General features: G+C 44.7%; 1 protein-coding gene across 1 annotated transcript in view; it reads right to left on the reverse strand.

Annotated features, from left to right (window-relative positions):
• The window catches only part of LOC126413159 (protein O-mannosyl-transferase TMTC2-like), an 899,537-nt gene that overhangs the window by 630,913 nt on the left and 241,411 nt on the right, over positions 1 to 27,213 (reverse strand). The window contains exon 2 of the mRNA XM_050083054.1: positions 17,607 to 17,859. Coding sequence (XP_049939011.1) covers positions 17,607 to 17,859 — 253 coding nt within the window. The remainder of the gene's footprint in view (positions 1 to 17,606; positions 17,860 to 27,213) is intronic.

The raw sequence follows: 27,213 nt of genomic DNA on the forward strand, positions 1-27,213 counted from the left end.
CTGAAGCCGCGTTTCCAGGAATTGATCCAGTATATCTGCAGAAATAAAAGATCCATAAACTGTAGTGGTTGTGAATCCAAGTCACTCTTTCCATGTTCGTCTTCGCCATTCAGTGATAGAGTGCGGTGCATCGTCACCTCAAACGCCGCGGATATGTTTGTTAACATTCCCGTAGATCTGGAACGTGATCCTATTAGTAAACAAAATGTGATGCATGACGTGTTTGTTGTGTGCAGCTTTTACCTACATCTACATGGTTTCTCTGCAAAGTGGCAAATGCCAGGCCGAGGGCTCACAGAGTCATCTACACAATAATTCTCTGTTATTCCACTCTCGAACAGCGTGCGGAAAGACCAACACCTATATCGTGCGAGCTGTGATTTCCCTTATTTCATTATGATGACCTTTTCTCCCTATGTAGGTCGGTGTCAACAAAATATTTTCGCATTCGGAGGTGAAAGTTGGTGACTGAGATTTCGTAAGAAGATCCCGCCGCAAAGAGAAACGTCTGTTTGAATGAAGTCCACCCCAAATCCTGTACCATTTCCGTGGCACTCTCTCCCCTATTTCTCGATAACACAAAACGTGATGGCATTCTCCGAACTTCCTCGATGCACCCCGTTAATGCCATCGGGTAAGGACCCCACACTGCACATCAGTACTCCAAAGGATGGACAAGCGTAGTGTAGGCAGTCTCTTTAATAGATCTGTTGCATCTTCTAAGTGTTCTACCAATAAAACGCAGTCTTTGGTTCTTTTCAATTTAAGTTGTTCGTAATTGTAATCCCTTTGTTGAATTTACGGCCTTTAGATTTGGCTGATTTATCGTGTAACCGAAGTTTAATGGACTACTTTTAGCACTCACTTGGATGAACTAACACTTTTCATTATTTAGGGTCAATTTCCAATTTTCGCACCTTGCAGGTATCTTACATAAATCATTTTGCAGTTATTTTTGATCTTATGATGACTTTACTAGCCGATAAACGACAGCATCATCTCTAAACACCCTAAGACGAATACTCAGATTGTTTCCTAAATTATTTATATAGATAAGGAACAACAGATATATAGATAAGGAACAAGAGAGGGCATATAACATTACCTTGTGGAACGCCGGAAGTTATTTCTGTTTAACTCGATGACTTTCCGTCAGTTACTACGAACTGTGATCTCTCTGACAGGAAATCACTAATCCAGGCGCATAACAGACGATATTCCATGAGCACGCAATTTGATTACAAGCCGCTTGTGGGGCATGGTGTCAAAAGCCATCCGGAAGTCTAGAAATACGAAAGCAATCTGAAATCCTTTGTCAATAGCTCTCAACACTTCGTGTGAGTAAAGAACTAGTTGTGCTTCACAAGAACGATGTTTTCTAAATCCGTGTTGACTATATATCAACAGATAATTCTCTGCGAGGCAATTCATATGTTCAAAAATCCTGCTGCATATCGACGTTAATGACATGGACCTGTAATTTAGTGGATTACTCCTACTGCCTTTCTTGAATATTGGTGTGACCTGTGCAACTTTACGGTCTTTCTCACATCGTAACACGCTGCTTGGCCAGCTGCGTAATCTTCGTGGGCTAACTTGTGAAATATCCGTATGTGGTTCGCTTTTTTTATTTTGTTTTTTTTTTAGCGCAGCGTGCAAAACTTTCAAAATCGTTGATTTTGGCAAAACCAACTCGTTGCTTAAACGAAGTGTTGTTGCATTCGCAGTTCTTTCGTTTGCTTCTCTGATCCTCTGAACAGTCCCCTGTGGTACAGGAGGTCTACTGGAGAGTGATTTAGAGCCATCGTGTGCGTTTTCTTGTTTTTAATTACTGACAAGCTAGCAAATGTTTGCTCTTGTTGGTGTTTAGGTGTGAAATTTCCGAATGCACTCCTGTTGTTCATCCACGACAGGCTCACCCTATCCCAAACGGTTCAAATGGCTCTGAGCACTATGAGACTTAACTTCTGAGGTCACCAGTCGCCTAGAACTTAGTACTACTTAAACCTAACTAACCTAAGGACATCACACACATCCGTGCCCGAGTCAGGATTCGAACCTGCGACCGTTGCGGTCGCGCTGTTCCACACTGTAGCGCCTAGAACCGCTCGGCCACTTCCGCCGGCTCACGCTATCCCAAAAATGGATCATGATTATGTACCATATAAATGTGTGCATTATTTCTTACAATCTTTTCGGGACCTAATGACCACCCTGTACAAGGGTCGTGAACAGCGTCAGATGTTGAGTGATCACTGAGAAGGGCGTGGAGATTACGCGTGCTCGTATGAGACAGCAACTGACATGAGTTTCACAGGTTCCAATGGACCATGTCTGACCGTCGCAATGAAGTACCGCAATACTGTGAATCAAGAATGTCGTAACACCTTCACACATGCCTCTACCATCCGAGAACAAGAAATGGATTCTCCGCAACATTTTGTGTCATCCCGCACCATTGGTCGGAGACTGCCAGCAGCCGAAATAGGGAATTATCGTCCTAAGAGAACCATGTCGTTACCACTACAAGGCAAACGGGTTTCCTTCCTTATTAGGCAGGAATGCTGACCATTACACCCCGCAGCACTGTGGCTAACATTGCTGCACGGACTGCCCAAATCCAATACCCTCCCCAACACAAACTTCAATTCATATCTTCAGCTTATTTTCCACCTAAATCGTGACTAATGCCACAGCTCTCCAACACTGGAATAACACCCCAGCGTTGAACCTACTGGTGAAAATCCTGTACGTCAGGTGATCATATAGATCTTATAATTAAATTTTACTCGAAACATTTAGGTCTCATCTCTATCTACGATAATGGTGGAGGCTGAATAAGTGGATTAAAATTAGTGCCCCGGTCAGACCAGGTCTCCTTGCTTTCTAGGCAGAAATACTGGGCATTACACCACTGCAGCACTATAGCTAATATTGCTTCATGGACTACCCAAGTCCAATGCTCTCCCGAACACAACCTTCATATCTTCAGCTTATTTTTTCCCCTATGTCGTCACTACTGCCAGGGCTCTCTGGCGCTGGAACAATAAAAACGACTCCGTCTGCAGTGCCGACCAGATTTGGGTTGGGTTGTTTGGGGGAAGAGACCAAACAGCGAGGTCATCGGTCTCAACGGATTAGGGAAGGACAGGGAAGGAATTCGGCCGTGCCGTCTCAGAGGAACCATCCCGGCATTTGCCTGGAGCGATTTAGGAAAATCACGGAAAACCTAAATCAGGATGGCCGGACCCGGGATTCAACCGTCGTCCTCTCGAATGCGAGTCCAGTGTACTAACCACTGCCGACCAGGATTCATGGACTGCCAATGAATGGCGTTGCATTGTGTCCAGCGATGAATTACGGTTCTGCACTGCCCCAGACATTCTATTCTTCCAATGTTTTGGAGGCACGCAGCGGCATAACTCCTGCGAAATTCTATGGGGAACTATCGAGTACAACCTCATGTCACTGCTGGTAGTGCTTGAGTGAACTCTGACGCCACAGCTGTACGTACGATTAGCCTGCATTCTCATGTTTTATGTCACAAGCGACGATATTGTGATGGCATGTTCAACAGGACAATGCTTGGTCACATAAATGGCAAGTTCTCTGTATGAACTGCCTGCGTCAGGTTTACGTGCTCCCGTAGTAAGTGACATCCTCAGATATGTCCCCGATGAAACATGTGTGGAACCAGTTCGGACATCAACTCCGCTGCAGTGTCAGGGTTATTGAGGAACGGTTACAACAAGTGCTGGTCAGCTTGCGTTAGGAGAAGGTACAACTCCTTTATGACACCGTGCCCATCTGAATCAGTGCACGCAACGAGGCCGTAAGGGGTGCAATGCCACACTGATAAGTGGGCTCATCCTGCCAAGTTCAATTTTCTGCGTAGCTGATGTATTTAAGAGTAAGTAGTAAGGCTGCATTGGCGACTATTACAATTGCTGTCCTTCATTCTTTTGTTCAACTAAAACGTACACTACTGGCCATTAAAATTGCCACACCAAGAAGAAATGCAGATGATAAATGGGTATTCACTGAACAAATATATTATACTACAACTGACACGTGATTACATTTAACGCAATTTGCGTGCATAGATCCTGAGAAATCAGTACCCAGAACAACAACCTCTGGCCGTAATAACGACCTTGATACGCCTGGGCTTTGAGTCCAACAGCTTGGATGGCGTGTATAGGTACAGCTGCCCATGAAGCTTCAACACGATACCACAGTTCATCAAGGGTAGTGACTGGCGTATTGTTACGAGCCAATTGCTCGGCCACCATTGACCACACGTTTTCAATTGGTGAGAGATCTGGAGAATGTGCTGGCCAAGGCAGCAGTCGAACATTTTCTGTATCCAGAAAGGCCCGTACAGAACCTGCAACATGTGGTCGTGCATTATCACCCAGAAATGTAAGGTTTCGCAGGGATCGAATGAAGGGTAGAGCCACGGGTCGTAACACATCTGAAATGTAACGTCTACTGTTCAAATTTCCGTCAATGCGAACAAGAGGTGACCGAGACGTGTAACCAATGGCACCCCATACCATCACGACGGGTGATACGCCAGTATAGCGAAGACGAATACACGCTTCCAGTGTGCGTTCACCGCGATGTCGCCAAACACGGATGCGACCATCATGATGCTGTAAACAGAACCTGGATTCATCCGAAAAAATGACGTTCTGCCACTCTTACACCCAGGTTCGTCGTTGAGAACACCATCCTAAGTGCTCCTGCCTCTGATGCAGCGTCAAGGGTAACCGCAGCCATGGTCGCCGTGCTGATAGTCCATGCCGCTGCAAACGTCGGCGAACTGATTGTTCAGATGGTTGTTGTCTTGCAAACGTCTCCATCTGTAGACTCAGGGATCGGGACGTGGCTGCACGATCCATTACAGCGATGCGGATAAGATACATGTCATCTCGACTGCTAGTGATACGAGGCCGTTGGGATCCAGCACGGCGATCCGCATTACCTTCCTGAACCCAAAAATTCCATATTCTGCTAACAGTCATTGGATCTCGACCAACGCGAGCAGCAATGTTGCGATACCATAAACCAAAATCGCGATAGGCTACAATCCGACCTTTATCAACGTCGGAAACGTGATGATACGCATTTCTCCTCCTTACACGAGGCATCACAAAAACGTTTCACCAGGCAACGCCGGTCAGCTGCTGTTTGGGTATGAGAAATCGGTTGGAAACTTTGCTCATGTCAGCACGTTGTAGATGTCGCCACCAGCGCCAACCTTGCGTGAATGTTCTGAAAAGCTAATCATTTGCATATCACAGCATCTTCTTCCCGTCGGTTAAATTTCGCGTCTGTAGCACGTCATCTTCGTGGTGTAGCAATTTTAATAGCCAGTAGTGTAATTAGCATTTCATTGGCGTAGGAACGACAGACATAAAAAAAACTGTAAAAAGGGAACATTTCCACCACCAACTGTAATTAGAGCCCTAATTCGATCTATGAGGAAGGTTTCGGTTCAGAATTCTACATCTACATCTATCTAGATCCATACTCCGCAAGCCACCTGACGGTGTGTGGCGGAGGGTACCTTCAGTACCTCTATCGGTTCTCCCTTCTATTCCAGTCTCGTATTGTTCGTGGAAAGAAGGATTGTCGGTATGCCTCTGTGTGGGCTCTAATCTTTCTGATTTTATCCTCATTGTCTCTTCGCGAGATATACGTAGGAGGGAGCAATATACTGCTTGACTTTTCGGTGAAGGTATGTTCTCGAAACTTTGACAAAAGCCCGTACCGAGCTGATGAGCGTCTCTCCTGCAGAGTCTTCCACTGGAGTTTATCATCTCCGCAACGCTTTCGCGATTACTAAATGATCCTGTAACGAAGCGTGCTGCTCTCCGTTGGATCTTCTCTATGTCTTGTATCAACCCTATCTAGTACGGATCCCACACTGCTGAGCAGTATTCAAGCAGTGGGCGAACAAGCGTACTGTACCCTACTTCCTTTGTTTTCGGATTGCATTTCCTTAGGATTCTTCCAATGAATCTCAGTCTGGCATCTGCTTTACCGACGATCAACATTATATGATCATTCCATTTTAAATCACTCCTAATGCGTACTCCCAGATAATTTATGGTATTAACTGCTTCCAGTTGCTGACCTGCTATTTTGTAGCTAAATGATAAAGGATCTATCTTTCTATGTATTCGCAGCACATTACACTTGTCTACATTGAGATTCAATTGCCATTCCCTGCACCATGCGTCAATTCGCTGCAGATCCTCCTGCATTTCAGTACAATTTTCCATTGTTACAACCTCTCGATACACCACAGCATCATCTGCAAAAAGCCTCAGTGAACTTCCGATGTCATCCACAAGGTCATTTATGTATATTGTGAATAGCAACGGTCCTATGACAATCCCCTGCGGCACACCTGAAATCATTCTTACTTCGGAAGACTTCTCCCCATTGAGAATGACATGCTGCGTCCTGTTATCTTGGAACTCCTCAATCCAATCACACAATTGGTCTGATAGTCCATATGCTCTTACTTTGTTCATTAAACGACTGTGGGGAACTGTATCGAACGCCTTGCGGAAGTCAAGAAACACGGCATCTACCTGTGAACCCGTGTCTATGGCCCTCTGAGTCTCGTGGACGAACAGCGCGAGCTGGGTTTCACATGACCGTATTTTTCGAAACCCATGCCGATTCCTACAGAGTAGATTTCTAGTCTCCAGAAAAGTCATTATACTCGAACATAATACGTGTTCCAAAATTCTACAACTGATCGACGTTAGAGATATAGGTCTATAGTTCTGCACATCTGTTCGACGTCCCTTCTTGAAAACGGGGATGACCTGTGCCCTTTTCCAATCCTTTGGAACGTTACGCTCTTCTAGAGACCTACGGTACACCGCTGCAAGAAGGGGGGCAAGTTCCTTCGCGTACTCTGTGTAAAATTGAACTGGTATCCCATCAGGTCCAGAGGCCTTTCCTCTTTTGAGCGATCTTAATTGTTTCTCTATCCCTCTGTCGTCTATTTCGATATCTACCATTTTGTCATCTGTGCGACAATCTAGAGAAGGAACTACAGTGCAATCTTCCTCTGTGAAACAACTTTGGAAAAAGACATTTAGTATTTCGGCCTTTAGTCTGTCATCCTCTGTTTCAGTACCATTTTGGTCACAGAGTGTCTGGACATTTTGTTTTGATCGACCTACCGCTTTGACGTAAGACCAAAATTTCTTAGGATTTTCTGCCAAGTCAGTACATAGAACTTTACTTTCGAATTCATTGAACGCCTCTCGCATAGCCCTCCTCACACTACATTTCGCTTCGCGTAATTTTTGTTTGTCTGCAAGGCTTTGGCTATGTTTATGTTTGCTGTGAAGTTCCCTTTGCTTCCGCAGCAGTTTTCTAACTCGGTTGTTGTACCACGGTGGCTCTTTTCCATCTCTTACGATCTTGCTTGGCACATACTCATCTAACGCATAATGTACGACGGTTTTGAACTTTGTCCACTGATCTTCAACACTATCTGTACTTGAGACAAAACTTTTGTGTTGAGCCAACAGGTACTCTAAAATCTGCTTTTTGTCACTTTTGCTAAACAGAAAAATCTTCCTACCCATTTTAATATTCCTATTTACGGCTGAAATCATCGATGCCGTAACCGCTTTATGATCGCTGATTCCCTGTTCTGCGTTAACTTTTTCAAATAGTTCGGGTCTGTTTGTCAGCAGAAGGTCTAATATGTTATCGCCACGAGTCGGTTCTCTGTTTAACTGCTCAAGGTAGTTTTCAGATAAACCACTTAAAAAAATTTCACTGGATTCTTTGTCCCTGCCACCCGTTATGAACGTTTGAGTCTCCCAGTCTATATCCGGCAAATTAAAATCTCCACCCAGAACTATAACATGGTGGGGAAATCTACTCGAAATATTTGCCAAATTATCCTTCAGGTGCTCAGCCACAACAGCTGCTGAGCCAGGGGGCCTATAGAGACATCCAATTACCATGTCTGAGCCTGCTTTAACCGTGACCTTCACCCAAATCATTTCACATTTCGGATCTCCGTGAATTTCCTTCGATACTATTGCACTTCTTATCGCTATAAACACGCCTCCCCCTTCACTGTTCAGCCTGTCTCTGCGGTATACATTCCAATCTGAGTTTAGGATTTCATTACTGTTTACGTCTGGTTTCAGCCAACTTTCTGTCCCTAGTACTACATGGGCGTTGTGACCGTTTATTAATGAGAGCAGTTCTGGGACCTTTCTATAGACGCTCCTGCAGTTTACTATTAGCACATTAATATTGTTATTCCCTGTTGCATTTTGCCTACTCTTACCTTGCCGCGTCTCAGGAGGCGTCTTGTCGGGCCTAGGGAGGGGATTCTCTAACCTAAAAAACCCCCATGTGCACTCCACACGTACTCCGCTACCCTTGTAGCCGCTTCCGGCGTGTAGTGCACGCCTGACCTATTCAGGGGGACCCTACATTTCTCCACCCGATAGCGGAGGTCGAGAAATTTGCACCCCAGATCTCCGCAGAATCGTCTGAGCCTCTGGTTTAAGCCTTCCACTCGGCTCCAAACCAGAGGACCGCGATCGGTTCTGGGAACGATACTACAAATAGTTAGCTCAGATTCCACCCCGCGAGCGAGGCTTTCCGCCTTCACCATTTCCGCCAACCGCCTGTACGAACTGAGGATGACCTCTGAACCCAGACGGCAGGAGTCATTCGTGCCGACATGAGCAACAATTTGCAGTCGGATGCACCCAGTGCTCTCTATCGCCGCCGGTAGGGCCTCCTCCACATCTCGGATGAGACCCCCCGGCAAGCAGACAGAGTGAACACTGGCCTTCTTCCCCGACCTTCCCGCTATTTCCCTAAGGGGCTCCATCACCCGCCTAACGTTGGAGCTCCCAATAACTAATAAACCCCTCCCCCCGTGTGCCTGCTCGGACCTTGCTGAAGGAGCAGCCACATGTCCACTCACAGGCAGAGCGGGCGATGCCACACGGCCAGCCTCCACATTGACCCTCCGCCTCGTGCGCCGCGAACGCCGCTGAACCCGCCACTCCCCTTGGGGAGAGGGTGGCCCAACCGCGCCCGGTACCCGCGAAGATGTCTCGACAGCAGGGACAGTGGGTGAAGCATGTAACACCTGGGGTGTACCTTGCGACGCACCAGATTCCCCACTGCCGCTACACTCCGAGGCAGCAGCCCGAAGACGGCTGACCGCGGCCATCAACACGCTCAGCTGTTCGCAAACAGTGGCCAGCTCCTCCTGCGTCCGTACACAGCAGTCACACATCCTATCCATCCTAAGGAATCAATTTACTGAAGAGAGTTAATCAACCTTTAACTAGACTGCTAATTCACTAAAGGCGGCTGTTTATTCACTAAACTGTGGTTGCTAGCCACTTCTTGCAGAAAGCAATGAAAATAGCACTACCTGTCTCTGGACTGTACTGAAAACAAACACTAGCACTACTGGCACTATGGTTGACCAAAGGGACTCTCTCTGACTGTATTCAAAACAAACACGAAATCTGTGGAACACTATTAATAGCACCCGACAATTAAAACTTCCTAAAAGCGAATACACACGGAAGAGGAAGTGACAAGTAAGAAAAATACAGTTAATACTTAAATTAAGGTAGCTCGCTGCACAGCAGACGTGAAGCAGACGGCAGTTACGACGACACTGACACTGACTATGGCTGACTAAAGGGACTCTCTCTGACTGTATTCAAAACAAACACGAAATCTATGGAACACTATTAATAGCACCCGACAATTAAAGCTTCCTAAAAGCAAATACACACGGAAGAAGAAGTGACAAGTAAGAAAAATACAGTTAATACTTAAATTAAGGTAGCTAATTGCACAGCAGACGTGAAGCAGACGGTAGTTACGACGACATTGGCAAGTTAGTTTCGAATGTAGTCGAATTAAATCGTACCAATGAATTTCTGCTGGAAGGTTGGTGAAGCAGCTGAGAATCGACTGGTGACGTGGCTGAGACTGGTCAGATTGTTCTAGAACCTTCCAAACAGTTGGAGAATGTTACGGAATGTGGCAGAATCTTCTAAAAAGTTAGAGAATGTTCTATAATGTTTCAGAATGTTCTAGAATGTTCTCAAATGTTCAATTGTCTTGATGTGAAGATGATGTGTTTGCGCTGAGAATTGTGTAAGTGGGCGATAACCAAATGTATCTAAATCGATTAGAGTGGATCAAGGAAATGTGAAAGAGATAGAAAACAGAATAAGGTTCAAGAAAGTTATAATATCTTCCAGAATGTTCTGGATCTCGAATGTTCCATCATCGTGTTGTGGTGGGAATATACTCTAGCTGAGAAAAGTATATACCACCGTCAGTGCAAGAACTTTCGAGATCAGATTAGTAACAAATTAAGGAAAAGTTAATGTCGTGGTTTTAATACTTCAGGTGTACTACATTGTCTCCCCCCTCTTGACTGAGACGTACAGAACTTCCGCATTGTTGTTGTTGTGGTCTTCAGTCCAGAGACTGGTTTGATGCAGCTCTCCATGCTACTATATCCTGTGCAAACTTCTTCATCTCCCAGTACCTACTGCAACCTACATCGTTCTGAATCTGTTTAGTGTATTCATCTCGGTCTCCCTCTACGATTTTTACTCTCCACGCTGCCCTCCAATACTAAATCGGTGATCCATTGATGCCTCAGAGTATGCCCTACCAACCGATCCCTTCTTCTAGTCAAGTTGTGCCACAAATATCTGTTCTCTACAGTTCTATTCAGTACCTCCTCATTAGTTATGTTATCTACCCATCTAATCTTCAGCATTCTTCTGTAGCACCATATTTCGAAAGCTTATATTCTCTTCTTCTCTAAGCCATTTATCGTCCACGTTTCACTTCCATTCATCGCTACACTCCATACAAATACTTTCAGAAACGACTTCCTTACACTTAAATCTATAATCGATGTTAACAAATTTCTCTTCTTAGGAAACGCTTTCCTTGCCACTGCCAGTCTACATTTATATCCTCTCCACTTCGACCATCATATTTTGATCCCCAAATAGCCAAACTCCTTTACTACTTTAAGTGTCTCATTTCCTAATCTAATTCCCTGAGCATCACCCGATTAAATTCGACTACATTTCATTATCCTCTTTTTGCTTTTGTTGATGTTCATCTTATATCCTCATTTCAAGACACTGTCCTTTCCGTTCAACTGCTCTTCCAGCTCCTTTGCTGCCTCCGACAGAATTAAAATGTCATCGGCGAACCTCAGAGTTTCTATTTCTTCTCCATGGATTTTAATTCCTACTCCGAATTTTTCTTTTGTTTCCTTTGCTGCTTGCTCAATATACAGATTGAATAACGTCGGGGATAGCCTACAACCCTGTCTCACTCCCTTCCCAACCACTGCTTCCCTTTCATGACCCTCGACTCTTATAACTGCCATCTGGTTTCCATACAAATTGTAAATAGCCTTTCGCTACCTGTATTTTACCCCTGCCACCTTTAGAATTTGAAAGAGTATTCCACTCAACATTGTCAAAAGCTTTCTCTAAGTCTACAAATGCTAGAAACGTAGGTTTGCCTTTCCCTAGTCTATTTTCGAAGATAAGTCTCAGGGTCAGTATTGCCTCACGTGTTCCAACATTTTATACTTCCGTATAACCATGTGAAACCTCCAGAAAAGTCCTTTCTTGTACCGTTCTTCAAACCGCATGTCACATTGGCTTGAATGTCGGTTATGTCGTCGAAGCGTTGATCCTTCTTGTGAATTTATGGGATCCGGTAATTTTTTTCTGGTAGGCTCCTATTTATAAAACTAAATTTCATCACTAATGACTTTCCAGAGAAGAACTATCCCCGTTTGCGTTCTAGTCATGTTGCGACACGAGTCCCCGCGTCGTTGTTTTTCTTCTGGAGTAAACATGTGCAGAATAAATTTTGCACGCACTTTTCTCTCGTTCAAAGCATTCTGGGGAACATACTGAGCACTTGGTTTAGAGATTTTACTACATTTCGACTTGTGACAAGCGACGTTGACACACCACGGCCAAACATCCACTGCTTAAAACTGCCTGTTCACATCTGATCTAACGCATTTCTCTAGTAGTTACAGCACTGGCTTCACGTACACGCCAGGAATGAAAATAGTCTCAGAACTTTTTCGGGTATGGTGTACAGTTTAGGGCGAGGCGTGTTTGTCAGTATGGTTTTGGAAATCGGTCAGGGTGCATCAAGAAAAAGCGAAAGTGACAGAAAGCGAAAGAAATTTAAGTGATAGTTAATCGCCTACGGTACCGAACATATTATTAAGTGGAATTTTAGCGTGTTAACTAATACTAAGATTTAGCAGGATTCCGAAACCTGATATAGGAGATCCTATCAGTGATGAACTAAAATGAAGTACTTAACAATACTTAACAATCGAGCATTCTACAGCATCTTTGAGCGAAAATTGCCGGGTATCAACTGCGTTTTTTTAAAAATAGGAACCCCCATTTCTTATTACATATTCGTGTAGTACGTAAAGAAATATGAATGTTTTAGTTGGACCACTTTTTTCGCTTTGTGATAGATGGCGCTGTAACAGTCACAAACATACGGTTCACAATTTTACACGAACAGTTGGTAACAGGTGTTTTTTTTTAATTACAATACAGAACGTAGGTACGTCTGAACATTTCATTTTAGTTGTTCACATGTGATACTCGTACCTTTGTGAACTAATCATTTCTCAGAACGCATGCTGTTACAGCGTGATTACCTGTAAATACCACATTTATGCAATAAATGCTCAAAATGATGTCCGTCAACCTCAATGCATTTGACAATACGTGTAACGACATTCCTCTCAACAGCGAGTAGTTCGCCTTCCATAATGTTCGCACATGCATTGACAATGCGCTGACCCATGTTGTAAGGCGTTGTCGGTGGATCACGATAGCAAATATCCTTCAACTTTCCCCACAGAAAGAAATCCGGGGACGTCAGATCCGATGAACGTGCGGGCCATGGTATGGTGCTTCGACGACCAATCCACCTGTCATGAAATATGCTGTTCAATACCGCGTCAACAGCACGCGAGCTATGTGCCGGACATCCATCATGTTGGAAGTACATCGCCATTCTGTCATGCAGTGAAACACCTTGTAGTAACATCGGTAGAACATTACGTAGGAAATCAGCATACATTGCACCATATAGATTGCCATCAATAAAATGGGGGCCAATTATTCTTCCTCCTATAATGCTGCACCATACAAAACCCGCCAAGGTCGCTGATGTTCCACTTGTCGCAGCCATCGTGGATTTTCCGTATTCCAGTAGTGCATATTATGCCGGTTTACGTTACCGCTGTTGGTGAATGACGCTTCGTCGCTAAACAGAAGGCGTATCATACCGTAATTTCTCTTGTGCCCAGTGGCAGAACTGTACACGACGTTCATAGTCGTCGCCATGCAACTCCTGGTGCATAGAAATATGGTACGGGTGCAATCAATGTTGATGTAGCGTTCTCAACAGCGACGTTTTTAAGATTCCCGATTCTAGCGCAATTTGTCTGCTACTGATGTGCGGATTAGCCGTGACAGCAGCTAAAACACCTACTTGGACATCATCATTTGTTGCAGGTCGTGGTTGACGTTTCACATGTGGCTGAACACTTCCTGTTTACTTAAATAACGTAACTATCCGGCGAACGGTCCGGACACTTGGATGATGTCGTCCAGGATACCGAGCAGCATACATAGCACACGCCCGTTGGGCATTTTGATCACTATAGCCATATATCAACACGATATCGAGCTTTCCCGCAATTGGTAAACGGTCCATTTTAAAACGGGTAATGTATCACGAAGCAAATACCGTCCGCACTGGCGGAATGTTACGTGATACCACGTACTTATACGTTTGTGACTATTACAGCCCCACGTATCACAAAGCGAAAAAAGTGGTCCAACTAAAACATTCATATTTCTTTGCGTACTACACGAATGTGTAATAAAAATGAGGGTTCGTATTAAAAAAAGCGCAGTTGATATCCGTTTGACCTATGGCGGGCCAACCATAGCGCCATCTGATTTCCCCCTTCAAGCTAGACGAGTTTCGTTCTTTGTAGTTTTTTCATTTGATGCTTATTTCGTAAGATATTTGGCCCCGTCACTATCATACGACCACCCTGTATATTATTTAGTCGCATAATCGAGGGTGCGGCAATTCTGCTATGGTACAACATCACATCACAATGCAGAAATAATTTAAAATTAGTTGATGATGCAAGAGCAAAATATTACCATGGCCGATGGATGGGATCCATTGTTCTGTACATAAAGAAGCACTTTGTGCTAAATTTGCAGGCATGGAGCACATGATGAACTTGGCGGTAAGAGTAGTAAGTCTTCTGAAGTTGCAAGCATAATTCCGCTGACAATAGCAACAATTTTCGATTACACCTGAAAAAGAATATGGGCACTTCACATATTATTGCAACGTTCGTTGGTTAAGTCTAGGGACATGCCCGATTGATTTTTCGATTGAAAACCCGCTATAAATCAAATTTTGAAGGATGAAAGATTACAGGAAGGAAATTTGAACATTTGGAATGGACTGTAGACCACACATTTTAAGTGGTATGTGGACTTGACTGCACACTAACCACAGCACGATATTTGAAAGTGGGGAACAATTAATATCTTATTGGATACGGATAAATTTGAAAGAAAAATCGCCTGACAAAAAACACTGTCCATTTATCTAAGCTCACTGGCGTTAAAGAAAACGCAAATTTTGAACAATTCATTCTGGTCTTGAAAGAATTACAAGGATAGTTTCATAAATTTTATGATGACACTGCCAGTCTCACATCTGTTTTCTAGCTGTTTACAAAACGGTTTGCCATTTCAATTGAAAGCACCACTGCACATGTGCAGATGCGAGATACTGATCTTTAGTGCAATACACATCTAAAAGACAAATTCTTTTAGGTTAAAATTGTCCAGAGTATTGAAATTATTTTCTGTGCTGGTGTAAGTTATCGCCAGCGCACCGGTTGGCAATGATGGAGCGCGAAGATCGATATTAGGCCCTGGATCAAGAACGCATATCACGTGAGAGGTCGGACACATACTGACAAGCAACAAACCACCAACGCCCTCTATACAGTACGTATACGTATAGGCCGCCGCCGCTGACCACAGTTTCTCGCTGCCTCACGACTGACTCAGGCTACGACAGTGCATAGCGACCAGATGGAGACTAACAGCGAGACTAAGTTTCTAATAGCACGATTACCGACACTGTCTGCAAGAGCACTACTATGGATGAGCTTGTGCCACAACACATGGACTCTATTAAAGTTAAGTTACAGCTATTTCTTTGTGTAAATAAAGAACCATGTTAGTCCATGTGTGCATTTGTGTTGTAGAAAGAGCATACTAGCCCCCCATAATAACATCCTCTCCCTTGCTTCCTACGGTACTAGACTCTACAATGGGTCAAGGATACTACATTTTACTTGTCAAGAGTGATGACGTTGTGAACGTGATAAAATATTTCGATTAAAGTATATGTGTTAAAGGCTTTTTTCGATTATGAAAGTAAAAAAGTCACAATTATGTGGCAACATGAGTGCAAAAAATCGGTGAAATTGTCTTTGTCTGTCCATATGACGACTGTTGGTACCAGATAAAAACTGTATCACCTCTTCAGTGCGAGAAAATTAACAAAAGTAACACTGCAAATTTCGTTTTTCGTTACCTACGTTGTTGAGAAATACTGGCCATTAAAATTGCTACACCAAGAAGATCACGTGCTACAGAAGCGAAATTTAAGCGACAGGAAGAAGATGCTGTGATATGCAAATGATTAGCTTTTCAGAGCACTCAGACAAGGTTGGCGCCGGTGGCGACACCTACAACGTGCTGACTTGAGGAACGTTTCCAACCGATTTCTCATACACAAACAGCAGTTGACCGGCGTTGCCTGGTGAAACGTTGTTGTGATACCTCGTGTAAGGAGGAGAAATGCATACCACAACGTTTCCGACTTTGATAAAGGTCGGATTGGAGCCCATCGCGATTGCGGTTTATCTTACCGCACCATTGCCGCTCGCGTTGGTCGAGATCCAGTGACTGTTAGCAGAATATGGAATCGGAGCTTTGGGAAGGTAATACAGAGCGCCGTACAGGATCCAACGGCCTCGTATCACTAGCAGTCGGGATGACAGCCATCTTATCCGCAGCAGAATGGCTGTAACGGATCGTGCAAGCACGTCTGGATCCCTGAGTCAACAGATCAAGAGATGGGGACGTTTGCAAGACAACAACTATCTGCACGAACAGTTCGACGATGTTTGCAGCAGCATGGACTATCAGCTCGGAGACCATGGCCGCGGCTACCCTTGACGCTTTATCACAGACAGGAGCGCCTGCGATGGTGTACTCAACGACGAACCTGGGTGCACGAATGACAAAACGTCATTTTTTCGGATGGGCTAGTGGCCCTGAGCAGTATGGGACTTAACATCTGTAGTCATCAGTCCCCTAGAACTTAGAACTACTTAAACCTAACTAACCTAAGGACATCACACACATCCATGCCCGAGGCAGGATTCGAACCTGCGACCGGAGCGGTAACGCGGTTCCAGACTGAAGCTCCTAGATCGCACGGCCACACCGGCCGGCTTTTTCGGATGAATCCAGGTTATGTTTACAGCAATATGATGGTCGCATCCGTATTTGGCGACATCGCGGTGAACGCATATTGGAAGCGTCTATTCGTCATCGCCATACTGGCGTGTCACCTGGCGTGACATTGGTTACACGTCTCGGTCACCTCTTGTTCGTATTGACGGCACTTTGAACAGTGAACGTTACATTTCAGATGTGTTACGACCCGTGGCTCTACCCTTCATTCGATCCCTGCGAAACCTTACATTTCTGGGTGATAATGCACGACCACATGTTGCAGGTTCTGTACGGGCCTTTCTGGATACAGAAAATGTTCGACTGCTGCCTTGGCCAGCACATTCTCCAGATCTCTCACCAATTGAAAACGTGTGGTCAATGGTGGCCGAGCAATTGGCTCGTAACAATACGCCAGTCACTACCCTTGATGAACTGTGGTATCGTGTTGAAGCTTCATGGGCAGCTGTACCTATACACGCCATCCAAGCTGTTGGACTCAAAGCCCAGGCGTATCAAGGTCGTTATTACGGCCAGAGGTTGTTGTTCTGGGTACTGATTTCTCAGGATCTATGCACCCAAACTGCGTGAAATGTAATCACATGTGAGTTCTAGTATATTTGTCCAATGAATACCCGTTTATCATCTGCATTTCTTCTTGGTGTAGCAATTTTAATGGGCAGTAGTGTATGTCGTATGCAGTGCGACTGCAGTGCTATTTAAATGTAGCTGGTTCTCTGTTTCCCCGCGTGCATTCCTTACGTTCAGACAGGCTGGCATGGTGGAGGGATGGAGGGGGGGAGGTGTGGGGTGGGGCGAAAGAGCTGTGGCAGCCGTGCCAGCGCACGGCTCGCGAGCCGAAACCTCGGCCGCCCCTGAAGTGCCTGTGCTTCGGCGCGCACTCACCGTGGCGTCGGCGGCGAGCAGCGCGCGCGCCCAGCGCACGACGGCGGCCGTGGCGGCGGCGTGCAGCGCCACGTTGCTCAGGTGGAAGCCGGCGGGCCGCAGCCGCCACAGCGCCGCGTCCAGCCGGAAGCTGAGCACGGCCAGCGGCCGGTAGGAGCCGTGCGAGCCCGCGTGCCGCAGCGGCGTGCCCCAGAAGTCGTGCCGCCACACGCGCCACCACGACTCTGCGCCGCCGCCCACCACATCCTCGTTCGTCAGGATCGCGCGGCTGCAGAAGATGACCAACCTCAGTATCCAGCCTTACTTTAATCAACACGTCAATCACTACTATAAGGAAGGCAGGCAAGTTTTTGCACAAACTTGACAACCAGTAAAAATTTTTTTCATAATGTGGGGACACAATTGAGCCGTGCTAAAATTGCTGTTTTGAAGAGCGCGCCGCAGCGCGTAGTGTGAACCAGTCGCCCTCCGTTTCTGGCGGTGGCGCCGCTGTGGCAATCGCAGCTTTGGTGTCTCCCTCTGGTGGCAAAGGGGAAATGTTGCCTGTTCACGTGCATTTAAGGGGCGGTATGAGCTCGCCAGTCACCCTCCTTACCCTCTCCCAAGGTGGCTTCCACCAGCTCCCCCTCCCTGATGATGTCCTCCTCCCCTCCATCTACCCCTCCTATCAACTTTGACCCTGCCCCACCCCCCACTTCCGGTGTCCTTTCCTTTAGGCACCCTCCCTCCCTTCTCTTCCCTTCCCTTCTCTTTCCTTTTCCCCCGTCCCCTCCCTCCACCCCTCTTCCCCCGGGCTTCCCCTCCCCCTTCCTCCCTCCCCCCTATCCCTCCTGCCCGTGGCATCTCTGCTCTCCCCTCTCGCTCTCCCACTCCCCTTCCTCCTCCTCCTCTCTTGGCAGATCCCCGGACTCGCACACGCATAGTGAACATTCGCGCGCCGGAGGTCATCGCCATTAGTGTCTCGTGTGTGTGCCTTCGTTTGCGTTTAGTGTTTGTTCGCCGAAACGCCGCCACTGTTCACGTGTACCATCGCCATCATCCCTGTTTTGTGCGCCATGTCAACTAGTGTCAGTGATATTTTTCTCGTCAGGCGTGAACGGCTCCGTGTTTTTTGTTTTTTGGTGTCTACATTGTTTTGCCCGCCATTTTTGATTGTATTCTCTGTGTCCCCTCTATTTATTACTTATTGTAAATCTCAAGGCTGAAGAGCGGCGTACTCAGCTGCTGACAGCCCGCCTTGTGTAAGGTGATAAAAATCACAATAAAGAACAAAAAAAAAAACTCGCCAGTCGGTCAGTCTGGGTGAGTCTGGAGTCAGTCTCTCGTCCCCAGCTTGCTAGTCTGTCTCTCGTCCGCATTGGTTAGGCAGTTATTTAGTGTGTCTTTCGTTCGGAGTGCTAGTATGTCTGCCGTTCGGATCACCATTTAAAGCCAGCAAAAGGAGAGTCTTTCCACTCCGCCAGTAAGAGAACTCAGCGAGTGGTCGCCCGGTCGGGGCTTAGTTCCTGCATCTGACAAAGGGCGGCCGCCAATTGTGAAATTCAGATTCGATTCATACTGCGCATAATAGAAGCTCATGGCCAGATGTGTAATGTGGCAAAGCACCAAGATGCACTTCTCAGCCGTTGTCGAGAAAATCGACAGTTAAAAGAAACCGTTGCGGTGAAATACTCTCTACGATGACTAATTTTAATACATCGTCGTGGCGCAGCGGTAAGCGCTCGGGTTCATTATCCGAATCTCGCGCCATGCGAACTTTTTTTTCTTTTTTAGTATTTGTTTTTTGTAATTTTAATGTCGCCGGATCGAATCTCGCGCCATGCAACCTTTTTTTTTTAGTAGTTGTTTTTTGTAATTTTAATGTGTATATACACACAATAATTCCCGGCAATCAGTTGCAACAATTATGCATATAATAAGTTGTTGAAAGTCGTCTGGCGACTTCGAACATCATTATGTTTTCCGCAAACAAAGTTGTATTTCACAAATGTTGTTAATTGTCTTCATAATGTTAACCACGTATAGTTAACGGAAGACGTAGAAACGATATTCCGAAACGAATACGTGTAGCGTAAGTCAAACGTTCGAATTAGAACAGAGACCCCACGAACACAAATTTGCTGTGGCAGGTATGAAATATAAACTCCGTTACTCGCTCGTTACACTTGAAGGACAGATGTTGAATGGGCCGGGACGAGCAGCCGCATAACAGCGTAGTTGCTTGCTAACTTCGAAAGAAGGTAGATGCGGTCCCTAGCGCAACTTATAAAATCAGTGCGGACGGGAGGGCTTTGGTACACCCTGTTAAATAATCGGAAAAATGGAGGCGGTACAATTGGAGAGCGATCCGCCTTCACCAACATGCATAAGCAATTCATTAATAGTTATATATACATAATTTGAATTACAAAAAACTAATAAAAAAATTGCATGGCGCGAGATTTGATCTGGCGACCTTCGGATTACGAACCCGAGCACGAGCCACGACGCTGTAGAGAATTATTAATCGTAGAGAGTATTTCATCGCAACGGTTTCTTGTAACTGTCGATTTTCTCGACAACGGCTGAGAAGTGCATCTTGGTGCTTTGTCACATTACGCCTTTGGCCATGAGCTTTTATTATGCGCAGTATGAATCGAATCTGAATTTCACAATTGGCGGCCTCCCCTTGTGAGTCTGCGCGGTAGGCCGCCAGTCTGCTCGAGTTTGCTCAGGCAGTGGTCATTGGCGGTTGGATCGGTCGGTTGGTCGGTCGCGCACTGAGTCACAAGATGACTTGTCCGTCTTGAGCGTCGGCGCATGTGAGGTCGCCACGTGAGTCCAGTGGGCCGCGGCGTATAGCGAGGGGTAGTGGCTTCGCGGTCGACATGAGAGCAACAGGAGTCAACCCACGACATCAATCTGGCAGGTGCGAGCTGCGACGCCGTGTACGGGAGGTCGGCGCGCCTTCCTGCGTCCGTTGAAGCGGTTGGTAGCGGACGGTTCGGGAGAGCGATTTGTGGGTGCTGCACCAGGTCTTCTCGATAAATCCCAGTTTATTAGAAGTTAAGTGATTGGTGATATGTTGTGTGATTTACTCTTGTTAAATTCTACTTGTTTTCTTGGTCAGTCTCTCGTCCGCAGCTTGCTCGTCTGTCTCTCGTCCGCATTTGTTAGGCAGTTAGTGTCTGTCTGTCGTTCGGAGCTGCCTCTGTCATGTTTGTCGTATTTGGTGTGTTAACGAATTTATTGCCTGGAGTGTAAAGGCCCAATTCCTGAAACGTGTTTTGATTTTGCCTGTCATCTTGAGAGGCGGTATCTGTGTACTGTAGAGCATCTTAACTTGTACGGCCAACCCTGTAGAATTTTATATAAGATTGCATGTCATCGGCTTTCATTTAAATGATCATTTTAGTATATAAAGTTGCCACCCTTTCACCATAAGACTTTTCTTAGAAGATAAAATCAAGTTGCACCTTCGGTGGCAAACTTAATATTTTAATTTTCAGTGATTTGTACCATTTCCATCCCTCCCCCAGGAGGCATAATTTGTGTGCTTGTGTAAATTGTTCAAACTTTTAGTTTCAGTAATATGGTGCGTTGCAGATTTGCACCAGTGTAGTCTTTTAGAGGCTGTTGTGTGCGGTCGTAACTACGGCCGTGTCAAAAGGGAGCGGCAAGGTTCTCTGCCCGAAAGCTCATACAGCCAAAACTTGTTTCTTTTTGCCTCTGAATAAATTGTAACTTGATATTTAGAGGGTGCTTTTTGATTATAATTTTAATTTTTTTTTATTCTTTTAGGCACTATTAAAGTGAATAAAATTTCCATTTGTTAAAAGGAATTTGATTATGATTTCATCAGTTACTCCCTGGCAACTACTTCCATGTATACATAATGTGATTAAATGTGTTAATGTTCTTGATGAATGGCTAGTAAATAAAATATATTATTAACGATATTCTTTGAAAATAAATGACGGTTCAACAGTCGTAATATACACTCCTGGAAATTGAAATAAGAACACCGTGAATTCATTGTCCCAGGAAGGGGAATCTTTATTGACACATTCCTGGGGTCAGATACATCACATGATCACACTGACAGAACCACAGGCACATAGACACAGGCAACAGAGCATGCACAATGTCGGCACTAGTACAGTGTATATCCACCTTTCGCAGCAATGCAGGCTGCTATTCTCCCATGGAGACGATCGTAGAGATGCTGGATGTAGTCCTGTGGAACGGCTTGCCATGCCATTTCCACCTGGCGCCTCAGTTGGACCAGCGTTCGTGCTGGACGTGCAGACCGCGTGAGACGACGCTTCATCCAGTCCCAAACATGCTCAATGGGGGACAGATCCGGAGATCTTGCTGGCCAGGGTAGTTGACTTACACCTTCTAGAGCACGTTGGGTGGCACGGGATACATGCGGACGTGCATTGTCCTGTTGGAACAGCAAGTTCCCTTGCCGGTCTAGGAATGGTAGAACGATGGGTTCGATGACGGTTTGGATGTACCGTGCACTATTCAGTGTCCCCTCGACGATCACCAGTGGTGTACGGCCAGTGTAGGAGATCGCTCCCCACACCATGATGCCGGGTGTTGGCCCTGTGTGCCTCGGTCGTTTGCAGTCCTGATTGTGGCACTCACCTGCACGGCGCCAAACACGCATACGACCATCATTGGCACCAAGGCAGAAGCGACTCTCATCGCTGAAGACGACACGTCTCCATTCGTCCCTCCATTCACGCCTGTCGCGACACCACTGGAGGCGGGCTGCACGATGTTGGGGCGTGAGCGGAAGACGGCCTAACGGTGTGCGGGACCGTAGCCCAGCTTCATGGAGACGGTTGCGAATGGTCCTCGCCGATACCCCAGGAGCAACAGTGTCCCTAATTTGCTGGGAAGTGGCGGTGCGGTCCCCTACGGCACTGCGTAGGATCCTACGGTCTTGGCGTGCATCCGTGCGTCGCTGCGGTCCGGTCCCAGGTCGACGGGCACGTGCACCTTCCGCCGACCACTGGCGACAACATCGATGTACTGTGGAGACCTCACGCCCCACGTGTTGAGCAATTCGGCGGTACATCCACCCGGCCTCCCGCATGCCCACTATACGCCCTCGCTCAAAGTCCGTCAACTGCACATACGGTTCACGTCCACGCTGTCGCGGCATGCTACCAGTGTTAAAGACTGCGATGGAGCTCCGTATGCCACGGCAAACTGGCTGACACTGACGGCGGCGGTGCACAAATGCTGCGCAGCTAGCGCCATTCGACGGCCAACATCGCGGTTCCTGGTGTGTCCGCTGTGCCGTGCGTGTGATCATTGCTTGTACAGCCCTCTCGCAGTGTCCGGAGCAAGTATGGTGGGTCTGACACACCGGTGTCAATGTGTTCTTTTTTCCATTTCCAGGAGTGTATTTCTTTTAAGTCATTACCGCCATTAGACTGTTTTTTATTGGCAGTGTTACATTTACAAGATCATGATTTCTGCTTTACAATGCCATTATCAAGTGTTTTAATGCTATACAGTGCCTAAGACGGCATACTATCGTATTTAAAATACGCTATTAGACTCACTGTCTAAGGGTCAATATTTCTGGTAAAAGCCTACTGTTTTGTTTTATCACTGAGTATACCATCTTGACTACTATAACATGTAAATAAGATTTATAGCATCAAGATTGCGACCATATGTATAAATAGCACGGTGCACTCACATTTGTAATTGTATCTCATCAACCATTAACAAATACTAGGATATCTCTACCCTTTATATTATGTTATATTTCAATGTGCTGTTTAACATGAAATCGTTTGATTCTTTTATTTGCTTAAATGCTTCGATGTAGAAGACATGGTTCACATACCTGTGTTATTTGCACTTATTCGAAAGTAATGTTCCACCACATATAACAGGATTTACATGCCTGATGATACGTGCATCATAAATATCGCCTTAAACCTCACTACTTAATTAATGAGTGAGTAGAATAAGTAATTGCACTGTATTATATAATTCTGGATTGAGGCAAAATTACACAACTTAGAGTTGGCAATGTGTTAATCTCACGTACAAAGCTCTATATTTACCTACTAAAGTGTACTTGAAACAACGTCAAAGAGTAGCTGGACTGTTATATTTATGGATGCAGCGAATATTATCGACAGGTTTGTTACTGTTAATATTTATGAACAGACAACTTCATTATATACTAAGATAAACAGGTACTGCAAAGATGTAACAACTACCAAAGAAAATAAATTGCTCCTAACCTTTCCTATCCTACCGGACACTGAGTCCAAAGATTAAAAGAAAACGTCACCTGTTTGTAACAGGAATTTCTATGACCAAGACAATTTGACACTTAGCCAAATGTCATTAAAAAAAGAGTGAAGATGGTATACTCAGTGATAAAGCAGTAGCCTTTTACCAGAAATATTGACCCTTAGACAATGTGTCTAATAGTGTATTTTTAATACGACAGTATGCCATCTTAGTCACTGTATAACATTAAAACACTTGATAATGGCATTGTAAAGCCGAAATCATGATTGTCTAAATTTAACACTCCAAAAAAAAAATCTAATGGCGGTACTGACTTTGAAGAAAAAAAATGACAGCCAGTAGTTATGTGTGACAAAGCAAGGTGTAGAAATGTTCTACTTGTTTTTACACCAACCCCGATACATTTTTCGCCTTTTTCTGGTCACTTTATACACGTGATGAACATACGGTGTAGTAGCTGCTACCTGTGGTTGTGATCGCATATGAGTTATTTCGTTATGATGAGTGATCTGAATAAGTAAGTTGTTGTGCATGCAATATTGTCAGCTGCCCTTATGTGTCTGCCTGTTCTAGTAAGCACCGCTAGTGACGTGAGCCCACCAATTTCCTCCCCCAGCCCGCTAGTCCACCACCCCAACGCTCCATGCATCGGCATGCATAATGTCACTGGTGAGTGTTGAGGGGCAGGAGTGTACATCTATGAGTTGTGCTGCTGAAGTATCTATGCACTGTACTACTGAAGTAACTACACATCATACAATGTGGACAATGTGCAACAAATGTAACAATATTTCAACACAGTTTGTGTTCACGAAAAAAAGTCTGTCCTCAATTTCACACTCTTAGACGTCGACTTGCTTTTATATGTTTCGTTATTTATTACTTTCTAAACTAGCTGTTGTTCTTCCTTAGGGTTCAAACTGTCTCCATACGTAATTTAATAGAAATTTTTGCCGCAGTTTAGTCGTGAAAACATAACAGACAGCATATTGACAAATGTGATACAGTTCAGACCTCAAAGCGTAAATAACTCTTAAAAAAAGTAAGTGTACAGACCTCGGATTAGTCAGTCTGCATTAGTCTGCATTTGTCTGCTCCTGTCTGTACCAGTCTACATTAGTCTGTACCAGTCTACAGTCAAGTTTCAGTCTGCGCCTAATAAGATTATCATATTCCTGTACATAGCCATGAAGATAAATGAATAAACACTTTGTCAAGTATCAGAGATATGTGACAATAAGATTAACGTACCAAGACCAAAGGAACTTCAGATTGTCAATTGTAAACAGCATCCAGACTCAAGTTACGTAATGTCTATGATTTTTATTATTTTAATAAATGTGTGTGAAAATTAATCAAGTTCTGTTTAAAGTTGGTCACCGTCAATCTGCTACTCTAAGCGTGCAAGTGGCATTTCTATCGTCTGACCTAACGCCAGAAGATAAACACGCCACGATAAGACCACGAGACATATTGCTGACACTCGCCTACTTCGCTAGAGAGACAAGTCAAATAATCTGATGGTGCGTGTACCGAAGGTCTTACAGTAAGCACACCACAATTACGATGTCCTTTTCTCTGTTATCCGATTTTGATGAAATAAAGCCTGTACGTTTTCACAAGCTATGCTCATGTTATTTGTAGAAGTGCCATGAGAATTCGTCTAGTAGTTTTGGAGATTAGCTTATTCAAAACAGACAAGCACGACAGTTTTACAGTTCTAAAATTTATTATTCAGAAAGTATTTTACGTGCCACTAATATTGATGGGGTGAATAGTTTCGGTATATGTATTTTACTTAAAGATCGTTTCAACATTCACAATACCCAAAATGATATGCACTTGAATAATTCGAACCCGCTAAAACCCATTTCTTTTACGATTGACATACCTTATTTGAAAACCCTCCTTCTCCTCTTTCTCAAAAGCATTTTGTCTTTTCCAAAAACGAAGTATTTCGAAAGTTATTCATAATCGAAGTTATCATGTTGTAGTATGTTAGAATTTATAAATGTTATTCGTTCCATATTTCGGAGCCACAGTTTTGTAGCCCCGATTCTTCTGAAACCGGCAGTGTACAGTTTTACCAAAATAACTTTTTTGCTTATGAAACATTCAAATTAAAAATTTCAGTTTCCAGAAAATTCTTGGTGGGCTCTGATCATCAAATTGCACACTCAAATTTACACTCCATAAAACTGTTCTGGCAGTTTTAGATTACATAGTTTTCAGTTAATAAGATCCTTCTCTACAACATATATGTGTTCCCTATTATCCACGTATTTCACATTAATGTTGGATTTATAATTAAACTGTAATTTGAATTTTTCCCAAAACTTCTCTTGGTTAGTCTATATATACCAGACATGCACAAAGCCAAGGGCAGCCGGGGTTTGGCAACCATTGTGTACAGTTACTATGTTGTTAAGATTCGTATTCAGTGAGGCTCGTCACTATTACGATTACTGACTGCCACTTGTAGACCTTACGTTAGTGTATATGGCGCTGACGTGGTGTTAAGAGACTCGTATATTTTTCAATTAATGCACAAGCTGAGACACAATGAATTGAAATGAACTAGAACCTAAATTCAGCTGTGTTGTTACAAGTTTTTTTTTGGTAATCATTAAAAGCATTTGTTTAGAAATTAACGACGAAAAAAAAAGAAAGGGAAAAACGATCTGGAAAACTTCTGAGGCGGCGAAATAAACGGGACAGTAACCTTATAGGTATTTATGTTTCCAAAATGTCAAAGACAGGCTGCGATTGTGCTTGGATGACCAAACGAAGTGTACGGTGCACTTCATCACTAGATGGAGTCCTTAACACCGTTCACCCGCACAAAGCAGGAGACGGGCAAAAGCTCTCTGCGACAGCGGGGAAGTAGGGCCTTCTGAACGTGTGGTGCTGGAATGTAATCTACACCAAATAGAGAGGGGGAACAGACTGGATGTTTTGATCTTTGACAGAATTGCTCAACAGCAGAATGATGGAAGTTACTGAGCTCTGTTGCCAATAGAATAGTAAGATCACTGCATTAAGAGTTTTACAATAGCGAACATAGGAATGCTGATTCCGGAGTAAGGGGCAATACCCCAGATAACGAAAGGGGAAAATATCAACGACGTTTGGAGCGTATGTATACAAGAGGAACAGCAGAAGCAGAACCACCTCGAAAGGGAGTTCAACAGGGGAACAGTGAGTAGAAGGGCTGATCAGAGATGAGTCGGAATGGAATACTGATGAGTAGGCTAATTACTAACACAATGTGTTCATTTAAAGTGCCGAACTGTTTAAATTGCACAAAGACATAAGAAACTAAATGATAATGTGAGGGTTCAGGCGCTGCCGA

Source organism: Schistocerca serialis, chromosome 7 (assembly GCF_023864345.2).
Source record: "Schistocerca serialis cubense isolate TAMUIC-IGC-003099 chromosome 7, iqSchSeri2.2, whole genome shotgun sequence".
In the NCBI taxonomy this organism is placed as follows: Eukaryota; Metazoa; Arthropoda; class Insecta; order Orthoptera; family Acrididae; genus Schistocerca; species Schistocerca serialis.